At 45.3% G+C, this 20,104-nt stretch overlaps 1 protein-coding gene across 7 annotated transcripts in view; it reads right to left on the minus strand.

Annotated features, from left to right (window-relative positions):
- LOC139059068 (E3 ubiquitin-protein ligase TTC3-like) overlaps positions 1-11,917 on the minus strand; it is a 181,445-nt gene extending 169,528 nt beyond the window's left edge. For 6 of the 7 annotated variants that reach the window (XM_070536921.1, XM_070536920.1, XM_070536916.1 and 3 more), the window contains exons 1-4: positions 11,679-11,917; positions 8,392-8,486; positions 2,414-2,441; positions 2,167-2,299 (exon numbers count right to left, since the gene is read on the minus strand). In XM_070536921.1, the coding sequence (XP_070393022.1) occupies positions 2,167-2,299; positions 2,414-2,441; positions 8,392-8,469 (239 nt within the window). In that variant the 5' untranslated portion in view covers positions 8,470-8,486; positions 11,679-11,917. Of the gene's footprint in view, positions 1-2,166; positions 2,300-2,413; positions 2,442-8,391; positions 8,487-9,501; positions 9,560-11,678 lie in introns of all 7 variants that reach the window. The other variant, XM_070536917.1, reaches the window with a different exon arrangement.
- Positions 11,918-20,104: the final 8,187 nt, after the last annotated feature.

Consider the following 20,104-nt stretch of genomic DNA (forward strand, 5'->3'; position numbering starts at 1 on the left):
ATGTACGATTTCCACTGACGATTACGGCAATGTAGACTCCGTCGCTTTATTTCAGTTGGACACTAGCCCCGTTTTTTTTGCTCTCTTGCGTCACACAATTGCGGTGCTCCGTGCTCGCCAAGCTCCAAGAGTTGTCTGAATTAACAAATGCACAGATAAATATGTCCAAATTAACGAGCTTTATTGCATTAAATAGTGCATACACCTGATAAAACAAGAGGATGAGTGCAAACTGTCTAATTTTCCAATTTAACGAGGGTTGAATTAATGGTGTTATATTGTAAGTTTTTCCTCCATAAAAAATGTGCGACTGATGGTCGGTTAAAACCTCTGTCTTTCGGCACAGCAGCCAGATATTTTAACCATTAGGCCACGATGGCTTTCTAGCTCAATGAAACATATGGCGTGTGCGTCACGTGCCAGTTACCTGCACTTTTCCCTCGTGGCAGCTACACTAAGTTAAGACTGCACCCCCACCTTTAAGCCAACCCACATTTCCCAGTCCTTTCCTTGTACCAGCTAATGCTATGTATGAGCTGTGTGACATTGTATTGACTTCACGATCAGCCCAGGTCAAGCAGGTTATAACATTTTTTTTTACCAGCATACAAATGCCATAGTCATTTTAACATAGTCCACATGACAGACGTAGACATGTAGGATTGTATAGCACTTCGCAGCAGATGACACCACAATTAGGGGTGTGCGAATACCAAGATTTTCAAATATAATTAGAATACGAATACTTAGCATTGAATATTGAATCAAACATTAAATAGTGATATGCACATATCTTTATTAGCTAGTTGGTTTATTTACCACACTCATTATACAAAAATATTGTGTAATTGGCTCATGTTAGCTTGGGTAAATTGAATAATTTCTGCTAGTTGTCCGTTCTTGCTAACCTGTGCCTTATTGCACAAGTTTCCCGTAAACTCAGAGGCATTTGACCCTGTCCCAGTATTCATCACTCATGGCATTTGTTGTCAAGCAATAAGCTCAGCATTGGGGGTGGAACATGCAAAAGAGTGTGCCTTCACTGTTCGCAAACCCGTGTTCCTTGCGACTGAGAGGCTGGCATTTCTGCAATGCTTTGGCGTCCAGTGGCTAAGCGTGTTTTACAGGCAAAACTTCGCCAGCAGCATGAAGTTATCGCAAAATTCCGCACAAAATCAGACACGCTTTCTTATATTAGATATAAATAAGCCCTAAGAACCATGTTTGGTCCCGCATGGCCAGCAATATATTTGACTTCTTGCGAAAATCCATATCGAATCGAATATTCAAAAATTTTCGAATAACTAGTTCTTGAATCGAATATGAAAAATATAATCATCGATAATACTTGAAATTTTGGTATATTTGCACACCACTAGTCAAAGTCCATGCTTTTTTTCTCTTACACCTACCAGTGCCATATGAAACCCAACATTCAGGACGTCAAACTCTCATCAAACGGCCAAAATAGAAAACAAGCCGTTGCTGCCATATCGTCGCTGTCGTACAATTGTCATCACCATCGTCGTCTTGCTGGTGTTGCACACACCACAAACACATTGGTCCACAAGGTAATGCATTGCAGAACCTAAAACTATGCTGCATAGCCAACTACCCGCAAAATGCTTTGCATAACATCGATTCTCTCAGTGTATATCTGCACAATTTTGTTTTCTCTTCTTGCTGCCCGGCACCCTTCATGAGGCAGTTCTGCGCATTCCTTCATTAGACAATGCTGCAGGCTGAGGTCTGACCTAGAGGCACTTATGCACAAGACCTTCACTGTCTGGCTGGAAGCAGGGCTCCCTCAAGAGGAACAGTGCATGCGCACTTGATTAAAATTTAAGCTGTTACCACACAGTGCAGTGGTTTTGCTACTTTGCAGAGACAACTGTCAACACATGATCTACACACTGCGCTTGTCTGTTTGCAATGACCGAACTGGGCGAGGGGCCCTAATCTGAAAGCAGCTAAAAAGCACGCTTCATCTGAAGCAAGCAGACCGAAAGGATCGACTCTTTTAGACAAAATGGAATTCATCTTTGGCAACACTGGCACTAATTGTCAAGACAGGTACACAGACTTGTAATTAGGGGACAAAAGGTTTGTTTCGTGAGCTGTGATCAAGGCCTTTGATAGCACGAGGCAGGAAATGCAAACACTGACTTTGACGGGTGGTAGTATATTCCGGAACTCCTGGCCCATATTTCGCACTCTTTGCTGAAGAACGTCGAGCCAAAGAGATAAGGGCCAAGGCAGGCAACGCGAACGAGGTGATTGTTTCCATCATCAGGAGTTCCTGGATTGAAAATGGTGTTCGAGTCACTCTGCACAAAAATTACTTAATAGGAAAGGCAGAGAATAAAAAATGAATAATACAAAATGAAAAAAGAAAGGTGTGCTTAGTACTCACCTAATGTGTAAAGCAGACTCTTGGCATCCTGCAGACATAGAAACAGCAGGTCAGGCATTGGATTGTGAACACTGAAAAACTTCTCTCCAATAAACATACAGTATGGTCCCACTGTTTTAAAGAGTATCAGCATGACATTTACTATTTTATTTAGTTTTTTGCTTTAAATGAAGGTTAAGACTAAGACCCTGAAAACCACTAAGATTGAAGACCATTGAGAACCTAAAAAACATACTGATAAACATTAGAGTGCCCTAAATAATTTCATCCTCTATGAACTAGTTAAGGTTTCATCTCACATGAGATGCAGGTTTTGAAGTCATAACACAGAAAGTGGTCATGTGGGAGCAAGACATCACAATATTGGCCCTCGCTCTGGCTCGCTCGAGGTTGTTTCAATGACGCGATTTTTCTTGCGATCTTGCAGGTGCAGCATATAAGCTGTGGGCCCTTCCGCAAGTGCAATTTTTCAATGTTTACATAACTGAACCTCACTGCAAATTCACACATGTGGCAGAGACAGGGAACTAACGAAGTAAAAAGTCAGACGCAACACAGTGGCCTGCCAGCTCATTTTTTTGTTTTGATTCGGCAGAGTAACAAAAAATCCAAACACAAAAAAATGCTTGACGAAAACAGATGCTAGTTTGTTTTACTTTCCTTTCACCGACAGGGTGTCTAGCAAATTCCTTTTTCGAAATTCCGTGACTTTTCCAGGCTTTCCACAATTTTCGCAGAAAAAGTTCCAAGACTTACAAACATCAAAAGACAGCCAATGTATTTTCAACACAATTTTTCTCGCAATGTAAAAAAAAAGAATGGGCGACGGAGAAGAAACAGGACATGGGAGTAAAACACTGGCAGCAGGAAAAATTTAAGTACAGTAAACTTCCGTTACCTGGAGTCTGGTTAGCTCAGACTTTTTGGTTGATTTGATCCTGACCAAAGGCATTGGCCAGTGCCCACACTAATTACTACTGGCACGAAGTTTCATTATTTCGATCGTGAAATTGGTCTTTGATGGTTAATTCCAACTTGGCTGGTTGACATGCACACGGCACTGTGAATGCCTCTAACACCCATCGCCCATCAAAAACTCCTATATTCAGCCAGTGTATCTCCGCCTGGCACTAACCCAAAAGACGAGCTTGTTTCTAAATTCTGAAAAACTTCAGTGGGCAAATATGCCTCAAATTATACTGCAATATTATCACTTGCAAAGCCATACGAGCGGAAGGCGTCCCACGAGATTAAGTGAAACTTTGCAGGATGTCAAAAATTTTGACTCAGTGGGACACGTAATCGTGCTGTGAAAACATCAAAATAATGGTATGACTGAACAAAGACCATTCATCAAGCAAGAATACCAATGAAAATTGCGCAAAAGGGCTTTATCTAAAAAATCAGCAACCAGTGGCCAGTTCAGAACCCGCTTGTCAATCACAGATGGAATATTTCATGTTCTTTTTAAATATCAGTGCAAAAGGGTTTATTGACCATGCATGTGTGTTTATTCCTCCTCCTCAAGGAAAAAGCATCAGCTCCCCTCTGCAATGAAGTCGACCCTGTTCAATTTATATTTTAAAAGTTGTGGCTAGCTGCTACACTTAGTGAAGTACATTCCCAAAATATTTATAGCAGAAAAAAAGAAATCTACATCTGTGCCATTAAAATTTCACAATGCAAGGCAAGACATGGCGTATGAGAGTCTTTTCTTAAATTGCACCTAATTTTATAAGAAACATCTTGTGGGTAATATAGAAAAATCAAACCTTTATGTGTTGCCATTACAGGGTCCCGCACCAGGTGTGGCCATATTGAGCTGATAAGCGCAGAGCATACAATGGGCGCTAACGATTATGTTTCCAACTTATTACGTCGCTACGCACCACGGAAAGGTCTGAAATTTCAATCCGACTGCTGTATTCCCTTTCCCTCGCGGCGAACATGCTCCAAGCTGCACGGTGCATGGAAAAAAAGTGAGGGAAAAAGGTGAAGGTGGGGCCCATGACCGGTGCGTCACGCGATCCTCTAGGTCCGGCATGGGAGAACGCAGGGAAGGAATTTTGCTTGCAGAGGTTAGACTGGGCGTACGGAGAGCCTCTCACTTGGCATTGGACCTCGCCTGCTAAAATAATGGGTTCGCAGCACTGAAATATTTCCATCTCGGCTATTACTGGGCTGATTTGAAACATTACTGCAGCAGAATGCTCACTGGAGGACACATAACTTCCAGCATATAACCAAAATTTTCTACGGAGCCTGGTGAGGGGGCATTAAACTTTTCTTTCGCCTCTGCCATAATTTGAAGAAAATTGGCAGAAGGGGAAGCATCAATGTCTTTTATGTGCCAAATTGCATTGGTAGCCTATGCAATAAGGCTAACAACAGTGAGTATAAACTGAGGCTGCACTAAGCAGCACCACAAAATGTTTGTCAGCTGCTGTGAAAATCTAGTATACAGTAGACTTCTGTTATTTCGACACTGCTTAATTCAATTTTTTTGGTTATTTAAATCCTGACTGAAAGGCCCAGCTGGCACCCATGCATTTCTGCAGGCCCGAGCTTTCCTTATTTCACTCATAAGATTGGCCTTCATCAGATAACAGTTATTTTTTGTTGCTCCCAGTTTTCCTTACTCTCTGCTTTTTCACACTATAATTAAACATTTGTTGCACATTAAAGCAAACAAGTTTCTTTGGCATGATTACAGCGTCAATAGGTACTGATGAAGCACAAAAAACAAAGCCGTAAGAATTATGTTGAAGTTCTCCTTAAACAGAGAGAAGTGAAAAAAGTCAACAATGTAAACTCTTTTCAAGGGGACACCCAGTCAGTATTGCCACGTTGTGACAGTAAAGAACAAGACAGCAGCGAAACAATGAGTAATGACTTTAACACTTTGTTGGTCAAACTTGTGCACAGAAAAAAAATTGACTCACAAAGTACGATAGCAGCAAGCCTTCATCAGTCGTCAAAATCTCATCTACAGGTCTAATGCTTCGACAATTGATACATGGCTCATCATAAATTCCATCATAATCACTCATGCCCATGTATGCTGCATTGTACAAACGTATTTGTGATGTGCTTGCAAACATATTAGACAAGATTCTTTTGCTATAAAATCGGTGAAAATATTTGAGAAAGTTCTGATACATGTAGGCTCGCCTTGTGCCGAGCGATAACTTTGCAACAGTGGTTAGCAGGTGAGAAACCCCCACCGAAAAAAAAAAAGAAACAAACGCACATGTGTCAGTATTTCTATGCCAATCACTGCTTCATCATAGCATGACGACATCCCGGCTATTTTTACAGAGCATAGATGAAAAGCCTCACACATTCTACCAGCCACCCTTGTTTTTTTCAATACGGGACACGTTTACTGTTTATACTGGCTTCATTACCAGCTAGGCGTTATTTAAAGAACTGACAAAAAAAGTATGTGCCCAGTTATGTCTCTTTTTTTTACCTAGCTGCAGACTCCATAATTACTGTACGAGAACTAAAGTCCTCAGAAGTACCACATATAATTACTTGCCGTTGGAGTTCACTAGTTCAAAATGCATGCGAAGTTCAGCATGGCTTTGGGCCTGTTGTATTGGCAACATGTTTTAGTGTGGCCTCAGCCCCCCTACTGCGGAATACATATGCATCTCATTAACTGTTATTTAACTTTAGATTGCAGCACACAAGCAGCAGTAAATTTGGAAACATCAAAGACTGACAAGCGACATACTGATTTTAGGCCACAATGACATTTACAGAAACTTAGTTGTTTGCGATTTTGCCTGCTTCGGGAACTTGATAGAAAGATCTTGAGTGAAGCAAGTACCTCTCCGGTGTCCTTTCAATATCAGAAGACTTCCAAGACTATGGCCGGAGACTAATGAGTAAAACACTATTCAGGTCTTGTTTGCCGTATTAACCCTTTGAAGGTTTTTGCCGTACATGCACGGCGGCGGTTTTCTGTCCCGCAAGGTCTTAGCCGTACGGGTATGGTTTCGACCCCTCGTTTGAAATTTCGCGTCATAATGACAATGCGTGCTCACTGGGAGGTGCTGCCACCTCTTAGGACTTACAAGAAGCATTTGAAATTTGTGCTACCTTCTTGGGGATATAAAAAGAACTGATTTCTAGCTTCAGCACGTCGCGCAGACTGCGGCCACACCCCTTTCGCGGTTTCAGTTTCACCGCGTGATTGCAACAGAGATGCGCAAAACGTAATTTTTCTCTTTGTTGGCACTCTCTTACAGAGGCGGTGGAAGTTGAATTCTATCTTCATTAGCACTGCTCTTAGCTTGTTTATAACCGCCGTTCGCGAGGTATTCTCACTCTCAGCGGCAACGCGCTTTCGCGGTTTCGGTTCCTCGATCGCAACAGAGGCACGAGAAACTTGATTTTTCTCTTTGTCGACACCCTATCACAGGGGTGGCGGAAGTTGATTTTTATCTTGAATGGCACTGCTCTTAGCTTGTTTATCACCGCCAATCACGAGGTATTCTCGCTCTCTGTAGCAACACGCTTACGCAAGAGGGTGCCTCAGACTTCCGCACAAGGCAGCCACACGTAGAGAAGTTGTGTGTGCCAACACAACTCGTCGCTCCAAGAGAAAAATATACATGCATTTTAGGTGTGCAGACTGCGATAAGGCGCTGTGCGGAGTCCCATGTTTCAAGGAATACCACACTCTGAAATATTATTGAACATTTTGCAGTTCTGAGTGATGCGGACACCAAAATACTGTTCTTAATATTTTTTTTTTTTACTGTTTATTCCCGACTTTATACATCTTGTACATTCAAGATCTGCAATAAAATAATTTGATCACCTGGGAAAGTTTTTTTTAAATAATTCGACCCTTGATGGGTTAAGTATATGTTTTCCTAAAGCATTACTGCAAGGAATTTACAGTATCCCCAGTATTACCAATGTGATTCTGTGGAATCTCAGTTGCAGGCACTGATAAGCATATAGGAAGCTATGCTTGTGATAAGGGGAACCTCGTGCTGCTACAAGAGGGTGATGCAGGTACCATCACATTTAAAAAAAATTTTTGCTCGCATTTTGTGTCACCATACCTTTCAGCACCTTAAAGGGGGGCCTGAAACACTTTTCCAAGTAATTGGAGCATGATCTCACCATTAAAAGACGTCTCATGAATCTCATGCCACAAAAATTTTTCCGACTCCTTCAGCTGCAAGTCATCACACTGATACCAGACTTTCTCTCTCCTTTCGTCTTCGCTTGCAAGCTGGAACTTGCGCAGTGGAGAAGCCAAAAGGGCAAAGCTACCGCCAGAAGTTGACTGTCATGGTTGCGAAAGGGCTTGTCTTGGCGGCCACGGTTGACTACGCCACACAGCATGCCACTGCCATCTCAGAGGCCACTTGCAGTGCAAGAATGAAACGGATTTTCTAGTCTTTTTGTGATCACAGACATATATATATTTTTTTATTTGCCTGAAAATTAGCAATTATGTATTACTGAGAATGTTCTCACGATCACAAAATTGTCAGTAGCGTTGGTGGGCCAGCTGCTTTTTTTAGACGCTCCATGATGACACTGCAGTTTTGCAGATTGTAAATTCCCTGCTGCATGCAGTGCATTAATATTTGGCTCACACGTTCAGTGCAACCTTTAAGACAGTTAGGAAACATTTCCTTACTATGCTCAAAAACTGTTTCAGGGCCCCTTTAAACCTTTTTTTTGCAAACAGGATTTATTTTTCTCAAGACCTGAGGCACCATTCGTAAAATCGTAGAGCACCCGCAAATTTGTAATTTCACAGGAAATTCTGGGGCATTGGAAAGTGTGCTGAAATGGGTATCAAACATAGCAAAGGTACTTTTGAGCCTGGTGTGACCTTGTTATGGCGAGGCTCAACTGTAATACGAGCAAGAGAAGCTATGCAGCTGTATAAGAACACCTTTTCAACACAGCTGAAGCACACACAACAAGATCATGACAGGGCATACCTCAAGGCTACTCTGTGAAGAAGACGTCAGGAAGCGCAATGACTCCTGTGGCAATTGGCTCCAATCCCCACACCACATGGCTGGGCTGTGGCCTCCTGAGACACGCAAGGAAACATGAGCACCTTTAATGGCACAGAAAGAGCAGCAAAATATCCCGCACAAGACCTGTACTCCTTAAATAGCTGTATTCTATTTCCGAACTGTGATATGGGACCACTTTAGCCCTTTTCTACGAGCTACCCAAGCAATGTGTCATTTAGTGTTGAACTACTGCAAACACACGTGAAAGCCTGTTTGGAAGCTACCAGAAAAGTCTCCTTCTGTAGCTACCCATTCGTGACAGTTGAAAATGTGTGTGCGGGAACACGTAAGCATGCATATGTATAGTAATGGTAGAAAAGAGGCATCAATCATGCTCATCTGGTGCTAACCAGTCAAAAAACATGCGTCCATTTTCATTACATTTGTTCCTTGCATATGTATTGCATGCACCTTCTGCCGAGATTTGTGTAAGCACTACCGGGAGGAGAGAGAAAGAGAGAGACCCATTTGTCTTAAGAATGAAGAGCTGTTTTCTGCCATTGTGGTGACCTCAGGAAAATAATGTTGACATGCTGGACATAGGGATGCACACCTGCCAACTTTTGAACTGCCAAAATCCCGCGGACAATACCAAAAGTGGGGAGAGAGGGATAGTGCACATATTGAGGATGCATTCATACATAAAGGCAAATGATTATTTGCCTTTATACACAGAGTACGAGCAGCAGCCAACTTGTAACACAAGCTTACAAGCAACACGTCAATTTGTGGATTGCAATGACTTTTTTGGTGACATCGTTATTGCAGATTTTGCTTGCTTCGGGAACTTGTCTGACTAAGCATTCTCTTTTTTTTTTTCTACCTGTATGCTGCCCATTCTTAGTAAGACAATTTTGAAGGGTATGATCAACGAGTGGAACCTTTTTACAAACAAAATTTTCTATAAACTCGACAAAACATTCGTGTACATTACAGAAAATTCAGAACAGTTGACAGGTATTGGCTTAAAGTGGTGCACAACAAATAAGATGTATGTGTTAGTGCAATAAAGAATCGCTTCATGCTTACAAAATTTACGAGGACACCTTTGCCTTTTTTCTAACAGTGATGTCACAGCTAAATCAGCCTGCAGAAGGAAAAAAGGCAAGAGGTTAAAAAAGCTGAACTGTTCCAAGCAAGGAAAGCCACTCATTCTGTGCACTCCACAATTGGTGCTTAAGTACTAAGAACAAGTGCAATAAGCAGACTAATGCACCACTCTCCACAACTAAACGGGTCAGATTGCAGGCCTGAACACAATGAAAAGCTTGAAATACAGACGCACAAATTCAGCAGCCTCATAATAACTTGTGATAGAGCGTTGGTGGGTGCCACGTTGCCGCCGACCCTCCTGGTAGCAAGAAACTTCCGAAAAAGGGCGTTCTACGTTGCTTCCTCACGGCCACTACTAGCTGCCACGGCAGTTTGACAGACACACCAGCTATTCACTGGGCCATCGCAGGAAGCAAGGTGCGCCAATCGTGACGACACCTCTCAGAAATTTAAAACAATAAAAGTGAACCAGCAAAATTTAATAAAGCCACCTCACCATGATAGGTCATTTTCGTTCTAGAATCTTTCAATATGCAGTCATGAACAATTTTGTATATAGCACTGGATCGATGCATCGTGACACAATGAACTCTATATACATTGCCAGCCAGTCTGAGAAATAACACTTGCAAACACACGAAGCTGCAAGGAGATGCAAGTCACTCAGTACTTACGTACCCTGCACCTTTAATGTAGCAGTTGCTGCCTCATTAATCCTTCTGTATTGTGCAGTGCAGCGCTTAAGTGCTTTAAATAGAATTGCAAACGTCTCTGTTCATTTGAAAGGCTCCCCCACAACAGAAAAAGCATAAGTCACCTATTATAGCGTATAACCATACTTGCCACTCCAAAAATGTGCAAAAACATTTTTTTTTTTCATTAAAGCAACACGAGTTGCCACCCTGCCTTTGTTCCAGACTTCAAGGTAGTTGTCAAATTGGTAACTAGTTCACAACTTTTGTCGTGCTTAGTAAATTTATGCACTGCGGCAAAATTCCGTTATCGTTACAACAGAGAACGAAGACAACTATCATGAGGAGGTAATAAAGCAAGGAAAAAAAATAACAAAATAGGACACGTGAAAGAAAGCGCCGAAGCCCGAGAATGTTGCCACTTTACGCAAAAACAACTCGTAAACGCTATCAATAATGAAGGCCATTTTACATGTGCAACCAAGAAAAAAAGGAGAGGCGGCGTTCCTAAAAGAAAGGTTACATCGCGTGAAAACGACCGTTGACAACTGATGCGGATCACTCGTGCACACACATTGCACATCGCAGATACCGAACAGGCTCGCGTAAAACCAGCTCTAGTGTGTTTCATTAAAGCGCAATGCACCAAGGCGCTCGCGAGAAGTGGGTTGCATAAACTGATAACGGCGTGAATGAACACGTCGACGGTTATTAACGGTCACGAGTCGGACGGCTGTCAAATTTGCTGACACTCTAAAGGCAGAAAGCAATAAAGCACTCGGAAAGTCACATGAACTTTCTTTTCAAAGTTACCAGTTGAAACCTGAACCCTTGCATTTTGTTACGCAAAGTCAGCAGCACGGGTGTTTGGAAGACGCAAGGCGGGCAAGGCATCGAAAACGCGGGAAACGATCTACTGCAGCTCGAACTACAACGAACCAGTTTAATTTAATACTCGGTAGTGCGTGCATGCAACGGCTGCAAATATGAGATTCCCAAGCCAGAACAGGAAAGAGATAATTACGCTTGATTAAGCTCACCCTTTTCGAACGCCACAAGGCAGGGACGCGGACACGCAGCCTCGTACAATACGTTCGAAGGGTCCCAAAACCATGCAAATTTTGAAACCTCAAGGCTCGTTCACACACTTAAAATAAATAATGTTATGTCGACGAATGAATATGTATGTCACGGTGCAAATGTCACTGACAGCCAACTCACCACGGTGCTTCGTATGCAGACAAAACGCAACTCAAAACGAAACCATAGAAATGCTTGCAGACATTTGACACCGCCGATTCCTCAGCTGGCTGAACTTGGGGATCAAATTATTCGCCATGCCAAGAAAACTATCGCCTTGCCAAGGAAACTACATTGTTTTAATTGGACCAATTCCATAACACCCGCTTGCGAGCAGTGCCATGCCACCAAGCAACTCCTGCAATACCTTTGTATACTCACCCCGCTTTTCAACGTATCCCGATAAGACTGCTTCTTGCCGAGTTTTTGGAAATAGACACTAGAATCTAATTAGGTAGATAATAAGCGAAACGGAAACTTAACTGTCAGTGACTCTAAACGCGCCTGAATGTGCACTTTAGAACGTTTCCCGGTCAAGAAACAAACAAACAAACACCCCCAGAACAGCAGGAACAATCTGGCAGCAGGGAGCAGCAGCGGCGGGCAAACGCGAATTGTCTGACGTCGCTGACGATCACGCTCTGCAAATTTCCCGAGCATCTGCGGACAGTTTCGGATATTATTTTTATGCTTAGTTGCATTTATACTCAAGCAGTATTAAAACTCAAGCAATATTTTTTTTACACCAATTGAATGTAGGTGACGTTTACTTCCAGACAAATTCATAAAGTTTTTTGGGTTGAAACATAGAGTTCTATATATAATGAGACTCTATGGGTTGAAAGTGGGTTGAAATAAGCAGCGCTGCACAACGTTCTTAAAGAGTTTCGTAGAATAATTATCGTATGAAACTCTATGCGTTCTTACACTCTAAGAACAGTTTCACTCTAAGAACAGTTTATACCCTTTTGCGTGCCTCTTCTGCCACACAACGATAATCGTCGTCTGCCTTGATGCGTTTCCTTTCTTTAACGCTGCGAGCCCGGAACTTTCCAGTAACGAACGGCACGCGCGTTACCAGCATGATAGCATTGCCTATCAGCATGATAGCATTGCCTATAACATTGCCGACAGGAAATGCCGGAAATGCTATCATGCTGATAACGCGCATGCCGTTCGTTACCGGAAAGTACCGGGCTCGCAGCGTTAAAGAAAGGAAACGCATCAAGGCAGACGACGATTATCGTTGTGTTGCAGAAGGGGCACTCCAAAGGGTGTCAACTGTTCTTAGAGTGTAGACATACATCAGCCTCACACATAGAGTTTCTGATTATGCTGTGTAGCTTCACAGCTTCACAGATAACTCTATGGCTTCACAGCTCCGTTTAACGTTCGCTCCGTTCGGGATGTGACGGAAGTGGTGGTCACGCGAACTAGTGGCGCTGCAATCGCATATTTTGTCACTTCTACCACTTCTGGTTTCGCTTCTGTTTGCATTCCTGTTTTCATTTCTGTGGATACGTTCGGCATCCCAACCCAAGGTGCCTCAGCAGCAAGATCAGACAAAAAAGAAAGAGGCCCCAAGAAGCAAGTCACCAGGGATCCTACTGGCATGCAGCACCCCACAATATAATCAGGTGAGCTGGGCGCAAGTCGCATCTCCCACTGCCAATCCTAAGAATACACCTACACCAATCACACAAAACCCAGAGTACAAGAAAATAGTAGAAGAAAACAAAATACTTCGAAACAGTTTAGCCGAGCTACGAGCCGAGTTTGAAGCTTTTAAGCGCATGGCAAACAACAGCACATCACAGCAACCCATACCAATTGCGGAGCACACTTCCAAATCACCACCGCAGACATCACTGCAACAAAGTACCGCTTCCAGCGCTCATTCGTTAACGCTGGAACAGTTAGCACAAAACATGCAACTAATGTTCGCAGAGCTACACAAACTCAAACGAATGGTAGAGGATGTGCAAACAAAAGCCGCGGCCGTCCCCCGAAAGAGGGTCAGTCAAAGTCCGGGAGCTCCTACCAGGACACCGAAAGCTATAGAGCACACTGATAACGACAGTAATATCCATGGATAATATGGCAAACAACACAAAGACCGGACACATTGAAATCTGGCAATGGAATTGCTGCACGCTACGGACTAAATTAGCTAATTTCACGCACTACTATAGAATGGGTGCCAATCCCTCCCGACGTTATCTGTATTCAGGAAATAGGGAAACAAAATCCAAAACTCAAACGGTACGAGCTTTATGCTCACCCTGACTACCCTCAAGTAGCCACCTTTGTCAAGAAGGATGTCACGATTAGCGTAAATTATTCCTTTCGGGAACCTATTCAGCACCAGATAATCACGATTTGGCCGCAGAAAAGGGGCAAACCTAAAACAATCATTGTCAACGTTTATTGGCGGCGAGGAGTTACGGAGTCGCCCTCTATCGGAAGCGCCTCGCTGGCGCAGTATGAGGGATCACGTGGCGCGCTCCTCATAGGTTTTGCTGTCAGCGCTCACTGAAAACACCACGCGCGAGCTTTCCCGGACATTTCTGTAAGTACTTTCGAAACGAGAGAAGTTTCTTACTGTCTAAATAATAATCTTGGGCCAACTGAAAGCACACAATCGTTTACAGTCGCTATCTCTTTACCGAATACGTACAGTGAACGCCACTGCGCGCGGTCGCCGCGATGGAGTATGCCGAACCGGCTGCTTAATTGCTTGAAAGGTAGGTAAACGCTGAGAGCAAACTGTGAAATATGTTCTTATAGTGTTTGTATAACTAAATGGAGCGTAATAGAACGAAGCCTCAATGCAGCGATCGCGTAGATTCGCAGCGACCGACTGCGCGTCTGCATGCTTGTCCGCGCACTGTTTCGCTTTCTCCGCGCGCGCGTTTTCGCACCGTGCCATGAGCTTTAGGCCGCAGAATATGAGCATTTGACAGTATACAAGCAACCATTGTTGCGTGGGCGCTATCAGAGCTGTTCAAAAATAATTTCATTGCAGGGACTTCGACACCTACGGGGACTGTGATGTGCCGTCGCGACGATTCAATCTTTTTTTTCTTCAAAATTCTTTGATCTTTCGATACTATTTCTCGAGTTGCGTCGCACTGTATGTTTATCGGCGTTCTCAGCGCGCAATTTCCCGCTGCTCCTTTTTTGTAATCCAGTGCACTAATTCATAACACAAACATGACCATATGCCATGCTTTCTTTAAATGTGCTTCTTACCGCTGCCTTTTCACTCCACTGAACTTGCCAGTATCTATAGTATCGACAAGTTCATAGACCAAACCGTCATGACATTAGTCGGGCAGCGGACTCGGGCGTGCGTCTCAGTGCGCGTTTTCAGAACATCGCAGACCGGGCGCCATAGCAGAAATCTTCCTCGCCTCTGTGCTTGCTGCATACCCGAGTTGTAGCCGATGACTGTTTGCCGGTTTTATGTTTCGCGAGCCAAGCTTCACACAGCTTCTTGTCCTGCGGCTATGTGTGAATAAGGCTGACACCGGCCTCCGTTACGTGCGTCCGGCCCTGCGGCACCGAGCAGTAGCCTACCATGTCGCGCGCCTTCAAAGGCAGCCACTACATATTGTAGTGCTTTCCAGAGTTGTAAAGTAGACACTCGAAGCGGGAAAATTTCGCCACTAAATGAAAACCGCAGCGTACGAGGGAATTTAAACTCGTTTTCAGCTCGCTTCGGCGCGCCCGAAGCAGCCGACGCGGCCGCTATGTCCACGTGATCCCTCCTAGCACGTCACGCCGACGGTGGCGCCAGCATTTCCAGTGGTGGAGCTCGAGGCCAATAGTTCTCCCAGAGAAAAACAGGCGGATTTTGAAAACGTGGTGGCTTCCGCGGTGCGACTCGCTCAAGGTAGGGACAAATTAATATTGTTAGGCGACTTTAACGCGCAACACTCAAACTGGGGCTACAATAGAGACAATCCCAAGGGCATATTGTTAGCAGACGTTGTAGTGCACTACGGACTTTTCCAGCAAACTCAACCGGATCTCCCAACGCAAATCGGGAGCAGCGTGTCCCAGGACACTTCCCCCGACCTCACGTTCACCAACATCGAGGCGCGATGGACGAACCTAGGTAAAAATCTAGGAAGCGATCACTATATCTTAAGCATATCGGTTAATGCAGCCAGGATTCGAAGAGCCATTGGCAAGGCAAGGTTATCCGACTGGACCAAATTTTGTGAAAAACAGAAAACAATCGGCAGCATAACAGACGTAGGAGAATGGGCCGAGTGGATCCGAGTTATTCACTCTAGGGTCACAAAAACAATTGAAACGACAACGGAGGCTCCAGCCGTGGATCGTCACCTCTTGCATCTCTGGGGAGGCCGGAGAGGCCTCACAAAAAGGTGGAAAAGGCAGAAGCTTAATCGCAAACTCAGGATACGGATAGCTCAGCTAGCGCAGGAAGCTAACGAATACGCACAAAAGTTAAGCGTCAGCAATTGGCGTCAGTTCAGCGACTCGCTTCGGGGCACGTTGACTGCAAAGAAAACATGGCGCATTCTTCGAAGTATGATTGACCCGGGAGGAACAAAAACAGTCGCGGATCGCACACTCAAGCTGCTTGAAAACGAGTTTGAAGGTCGGGAAGCTGACATGATAGACAAAATTAAAGAGATATACGTAGGAACTGTACCGACCGCGGGCAATCCACCAAACCCGTTTACGAAGGTGTTAGGGTTGGCGTCGGACACCCGGGCGACAGGTCGTTCACCCGACCTTCTACCAGGCCGGACACCACGGGCGACAGGTCGTCCACCCGACCTTCTTCTAGGATTCGTCGAAAAGAGGGCTGACTTCTCCTGCGAGGGCCAACGTCAGTCAGCTTGCGCACAAAGGGCCTTCCACCAGGATTCGTCGAAAAGAGGGTTGACTTCTCCTTTCCTTGCTTGGTAAAGCAGGAGGAGGGGCCCTCTCTCTGTGTCTGTCACGTGACATTGACGGAAGCAAGATCCCGCCCACGATTGTAGAGAGCCTATTTAAGGGGCTCCGAAATGTACTTTTGATATACTTCATGCTCTTCTCATTTTCTTTCATCTACCTTTGAATAAACCGTGCAAGTTTCGCACTAGCAAATCGTCTCGCCCTTGCTCGGTCGCCGTGGTCTACCGGATGCCTGCAGCCCGCCGACAACGCCACGCTACCCAATAAGTAATGTCGGTCGAGCTTCGGTAGGCAGGCGTCGCTACTTCTCGGCAGCAGTACGGTACGTTACCCTGGAGTACGCAACAAAGGTCAGGACCAAACGGAACTGGACGCCCCCATAACCTTTGAAGAGGTTTACGCAGCGGCACACTCCTTCAAGAAAAACACGACCCCAGGGGTAGATCAGGTCACGAACGCAATGATTCGCAATCTAAGTGACGACACGCTAAAGAGCTTGACCAAATTCTTTAACATCACGGTCTGGACAGAGGACGGCGTCCTTCCAAAAGAATGGAAGGAAGCAAAAATTATTCTTATTCCAAAACCAGGTAAGTCTCGTAAGATCAACAACCTTCGACCCATCTCCCTAACGTCGTGCGCGGGGAAACTCTTTGAAAAGGTTGTGCAGGTCCGGCTCTCAAACCACATAGAGCTAAACAACATGTTCCCCTCCAACATATTCGGTTTCCGACCCCACGTGTCAGCGCAGGACGTTTTTCTACTACTAAAGCACGAGGTCCTGCACCCCAACAGAGGGTCGGAAGATAAATTTGTGCTGGCATTGGACATCAAAAAGGCCTTCGACAGCATCTCCCACCACGTTATTCTGGAGGGACTGGAAGCGGTGAACTGCGGAACGCGAATTTATAACTACGTGCGCTCGTTCCTCAGCCACCGCACGGCCACAATCGGATTAGGCTCCACGAGGTCCGACACCTTCAACTGTCCCGACAGAGGTACCCCTCAGGGAGCTATACTCTCTCCACTGCTATTCAATGTAGGGATGAGAAAGCTAGCCCTGGAGCTAGATAAACACCCGAATCTCGGTTGTGCGATATATGCCGATGACATCACGTTCTGGGCTCACCAGGGGTCCTACGGGGACAAGCAAGAAACCCTTCAAAAGGCCATAGACGCAGTCGTGGAATACGCGAGGGTGGCGGACATGGCATGCGCACCCGAAAAATCGGAATTCATTCGGGTGCGTGCGAAATACGCAAGAAAGAAGGACTGGGTGCCCCTCACTCTGACTCTCGACGGAGCGCCAATTCGTGAAGTGGAGACACTCAGAATATTGGGGATGTGGATACAGCAGAATGCTGGAACATCTCACACCCTACAAAAACTAAAGGCGGTCACAGGAAACGTGGCCAGAATGATAAGGAGAGTGGCAAGAAGCAGAGACGGCCTTATTGTGGGAGAGACCATCAGCCTGGTCCACGCATTCGTAATTAGCCGACTAACATACGCCCTTCCGTATCAGGCCTTGACAAACCAAGAGATTAAACAGACAAACGCAATAATAATAAAAGCCTTCAAAGCCGCCCTTGGTCTTCCCGAATGCGCTAGCACAGAGAGATTCGAGGGACTGGGCCTGCACAATACTTTTGACGAGTACACAGTCGCGACGTTATATGCCCAGAAAGAACGACTTTGTTCTTCAACTCGGGGCAGCAAGGTATTGGCGAGGTTAGGCTTTCCCCTGAGACCCCAGTATTGCGGAGAGGAAACGGCACAGATAGACCGCAATGTTCGATCGCACATCGTGGTGGCCCCAATTCCCAAAAACATGCACCCCAAGTACCATCCCGGACGACGCAGAGCAAGGGCAAAGACCCTTCACAAACGTTTCGGCATGGGACCGGGGGTGTATTATACGGATGCCAGTCGAGCCAGCTCAGACACTTTCACCATAGTCTCTACATGCAACAACAACATAACAACGGCATCCTTCAAAACCGCCTCGGCATGCGTGGCAGAGGCTGCAGCCATCACCTTGGCCATTCAGGACGCCTAACGCCAAACCAATTCGGCTGTCATATTATCCGACTCACAAGCGGCTTGCCGCCTGTTTTTGCAAGGAACGGCACCCAAATCAATAATCAAAATTTTAGGCACTCAACTAGAGGGGCACCACACTATCGCCTGGTGTCCGGCACACGAGCGACTGGCAGGAAACGCTATAGGGCAGACCGTATTGCTCGAGGTTTGAACGTCCGAGCAACGGCATGGCCTAGCGACGACCTTCCACCGAATTCTCGTGACATCCACCTACAGCAAAGGCAGGAGCGGAGACGTTTTGGACATCCTCACTCCGATTTAAACAGCCAACAGGAGAGGGACTGGCGTCGTATTCAGACGAATACATACCCCAACCTGTACCACCTACACAGAATACACCCCACGAGGTTCACTGACGAGTGCCCGTGGTGCACAGACACACCCACACTAAAACACATCACATGGGAGTGCCCCAGGAGGCCTCCGCACATAGACAGTCCCATATTACACGAACATCCACTAATGAGGAATAGGCAGTGGGAGGCATGGCTTGCGGACGAGGGTCGGGAGAGCCAGTTGGCTCTTCTGGACCAAGCCCAGCGAGCCGCTCGTGCCAGTGGGGCCCTGGAATAGGGGCTGCAACCATCGTGCCTTATTTTATTTACATTGAATAAAGTTTTACTCTCTCTCTCTCTGTGGTGCTGCTTCGTCTGTCGCTACTGTGGTCATGTTGCCGTCGTGTGAAGTGCGGCGGTTTCTTCCGGTGAAAAGTTTCTCGCTGAAGCGTTCCGGCGTCTCACAATAGGAAGAAGTTTCCTATGCAGTTCTGCTTTGCCCACGGCTGCTCCAGCGGCCAGATGCTACGTGATGCTGGTGGTCACTATTTTTTTTTCGCACCGCGACGACGGCAAAGAGTTTTTCATTTGGGAACACATGCTGCGTTTGGGAACAATGCCCCACAGATAAGTCCGACGTGTGTGAACGTCACGTTGAGGACTACGATCTATATTTTAATTCTTGAGAACAAATATATATTGATTCCATCGCTGGAAATATGGACGCTTGTTCATGGCGCGATTCCACGACTTATAGTTATTCCCGGTCTTCGCGAACGCATCTCGAAGCCAATAAATGTGATGCAGATGCGAAGTTCACCAGCAGAAGCAGCTCGAGTGTTGGCAGGCACTTCGGCGGAAGCTTGCACGAATGCACTTCATGCAGGTGGCAAACCAATTTTACTTGGAATGTTGTGCTTTCCTTCGATATACGCGCTGCTGACTGTGATCAACAAGGTCACGACCGTGATTTTGCCTTCTGTACTCTGGAAGCTTTATTTATTGAAGATGACGTCATGGAGCAGCGGTGTGTGCATCATTTCACATGATGTAACTCGTAGGTGGAATCTTTTGAGTTAATGGAAGGTGTTGTCCGTGAAAAGTGGGCTCGGTGACACCGCTGGCAGACGGATGCTGATCCCGATTCTTTTTGTCCAGGTTGGTGACAAATATTTAATTTCTTCTATTAGAGACGATTCAGTCACATTGACGGTGTTGCCACGCTCACAGTGTTTGTTCTGTTTATTGTTTGATTGCGTGCTTGTGATCAGATTGTTGCTACTAACCTCCGCAGATATAGAGCTAAACACTGGTCCTTCTGATTCTGAGTCCGAGACACACTTAAACAGTGAATTACTCAGAAAAATTTTGAAAGGGCAAACCAAGACAAATAAGACTCTTGTCGCACTGACTACAAACTTGAAACAGGTTGAATTAACGGTCGAAGGTATTCAAGCTAAGATTACAACTATTGAGCAAGAACTCTGCCGAATCGAG

The sequence above is a fragment of the Dermacentor albipictus genome, chromosome 4 (assembly GCF_038994185.2).
Source record: "Dermacentor albipictus isolate Rhodes 1998 colony chromosome 4, USDA_Dalb.pri_finalv2, whole genome shotgun sequence".
Classification (NCBI taxonomy): domain Eukaryota; kingdom Metazoa; phylum Arthropoda; class Arachnida; order Ixodida; family Ixodidae; genus Dermacentor; species Dermacentor albipictus.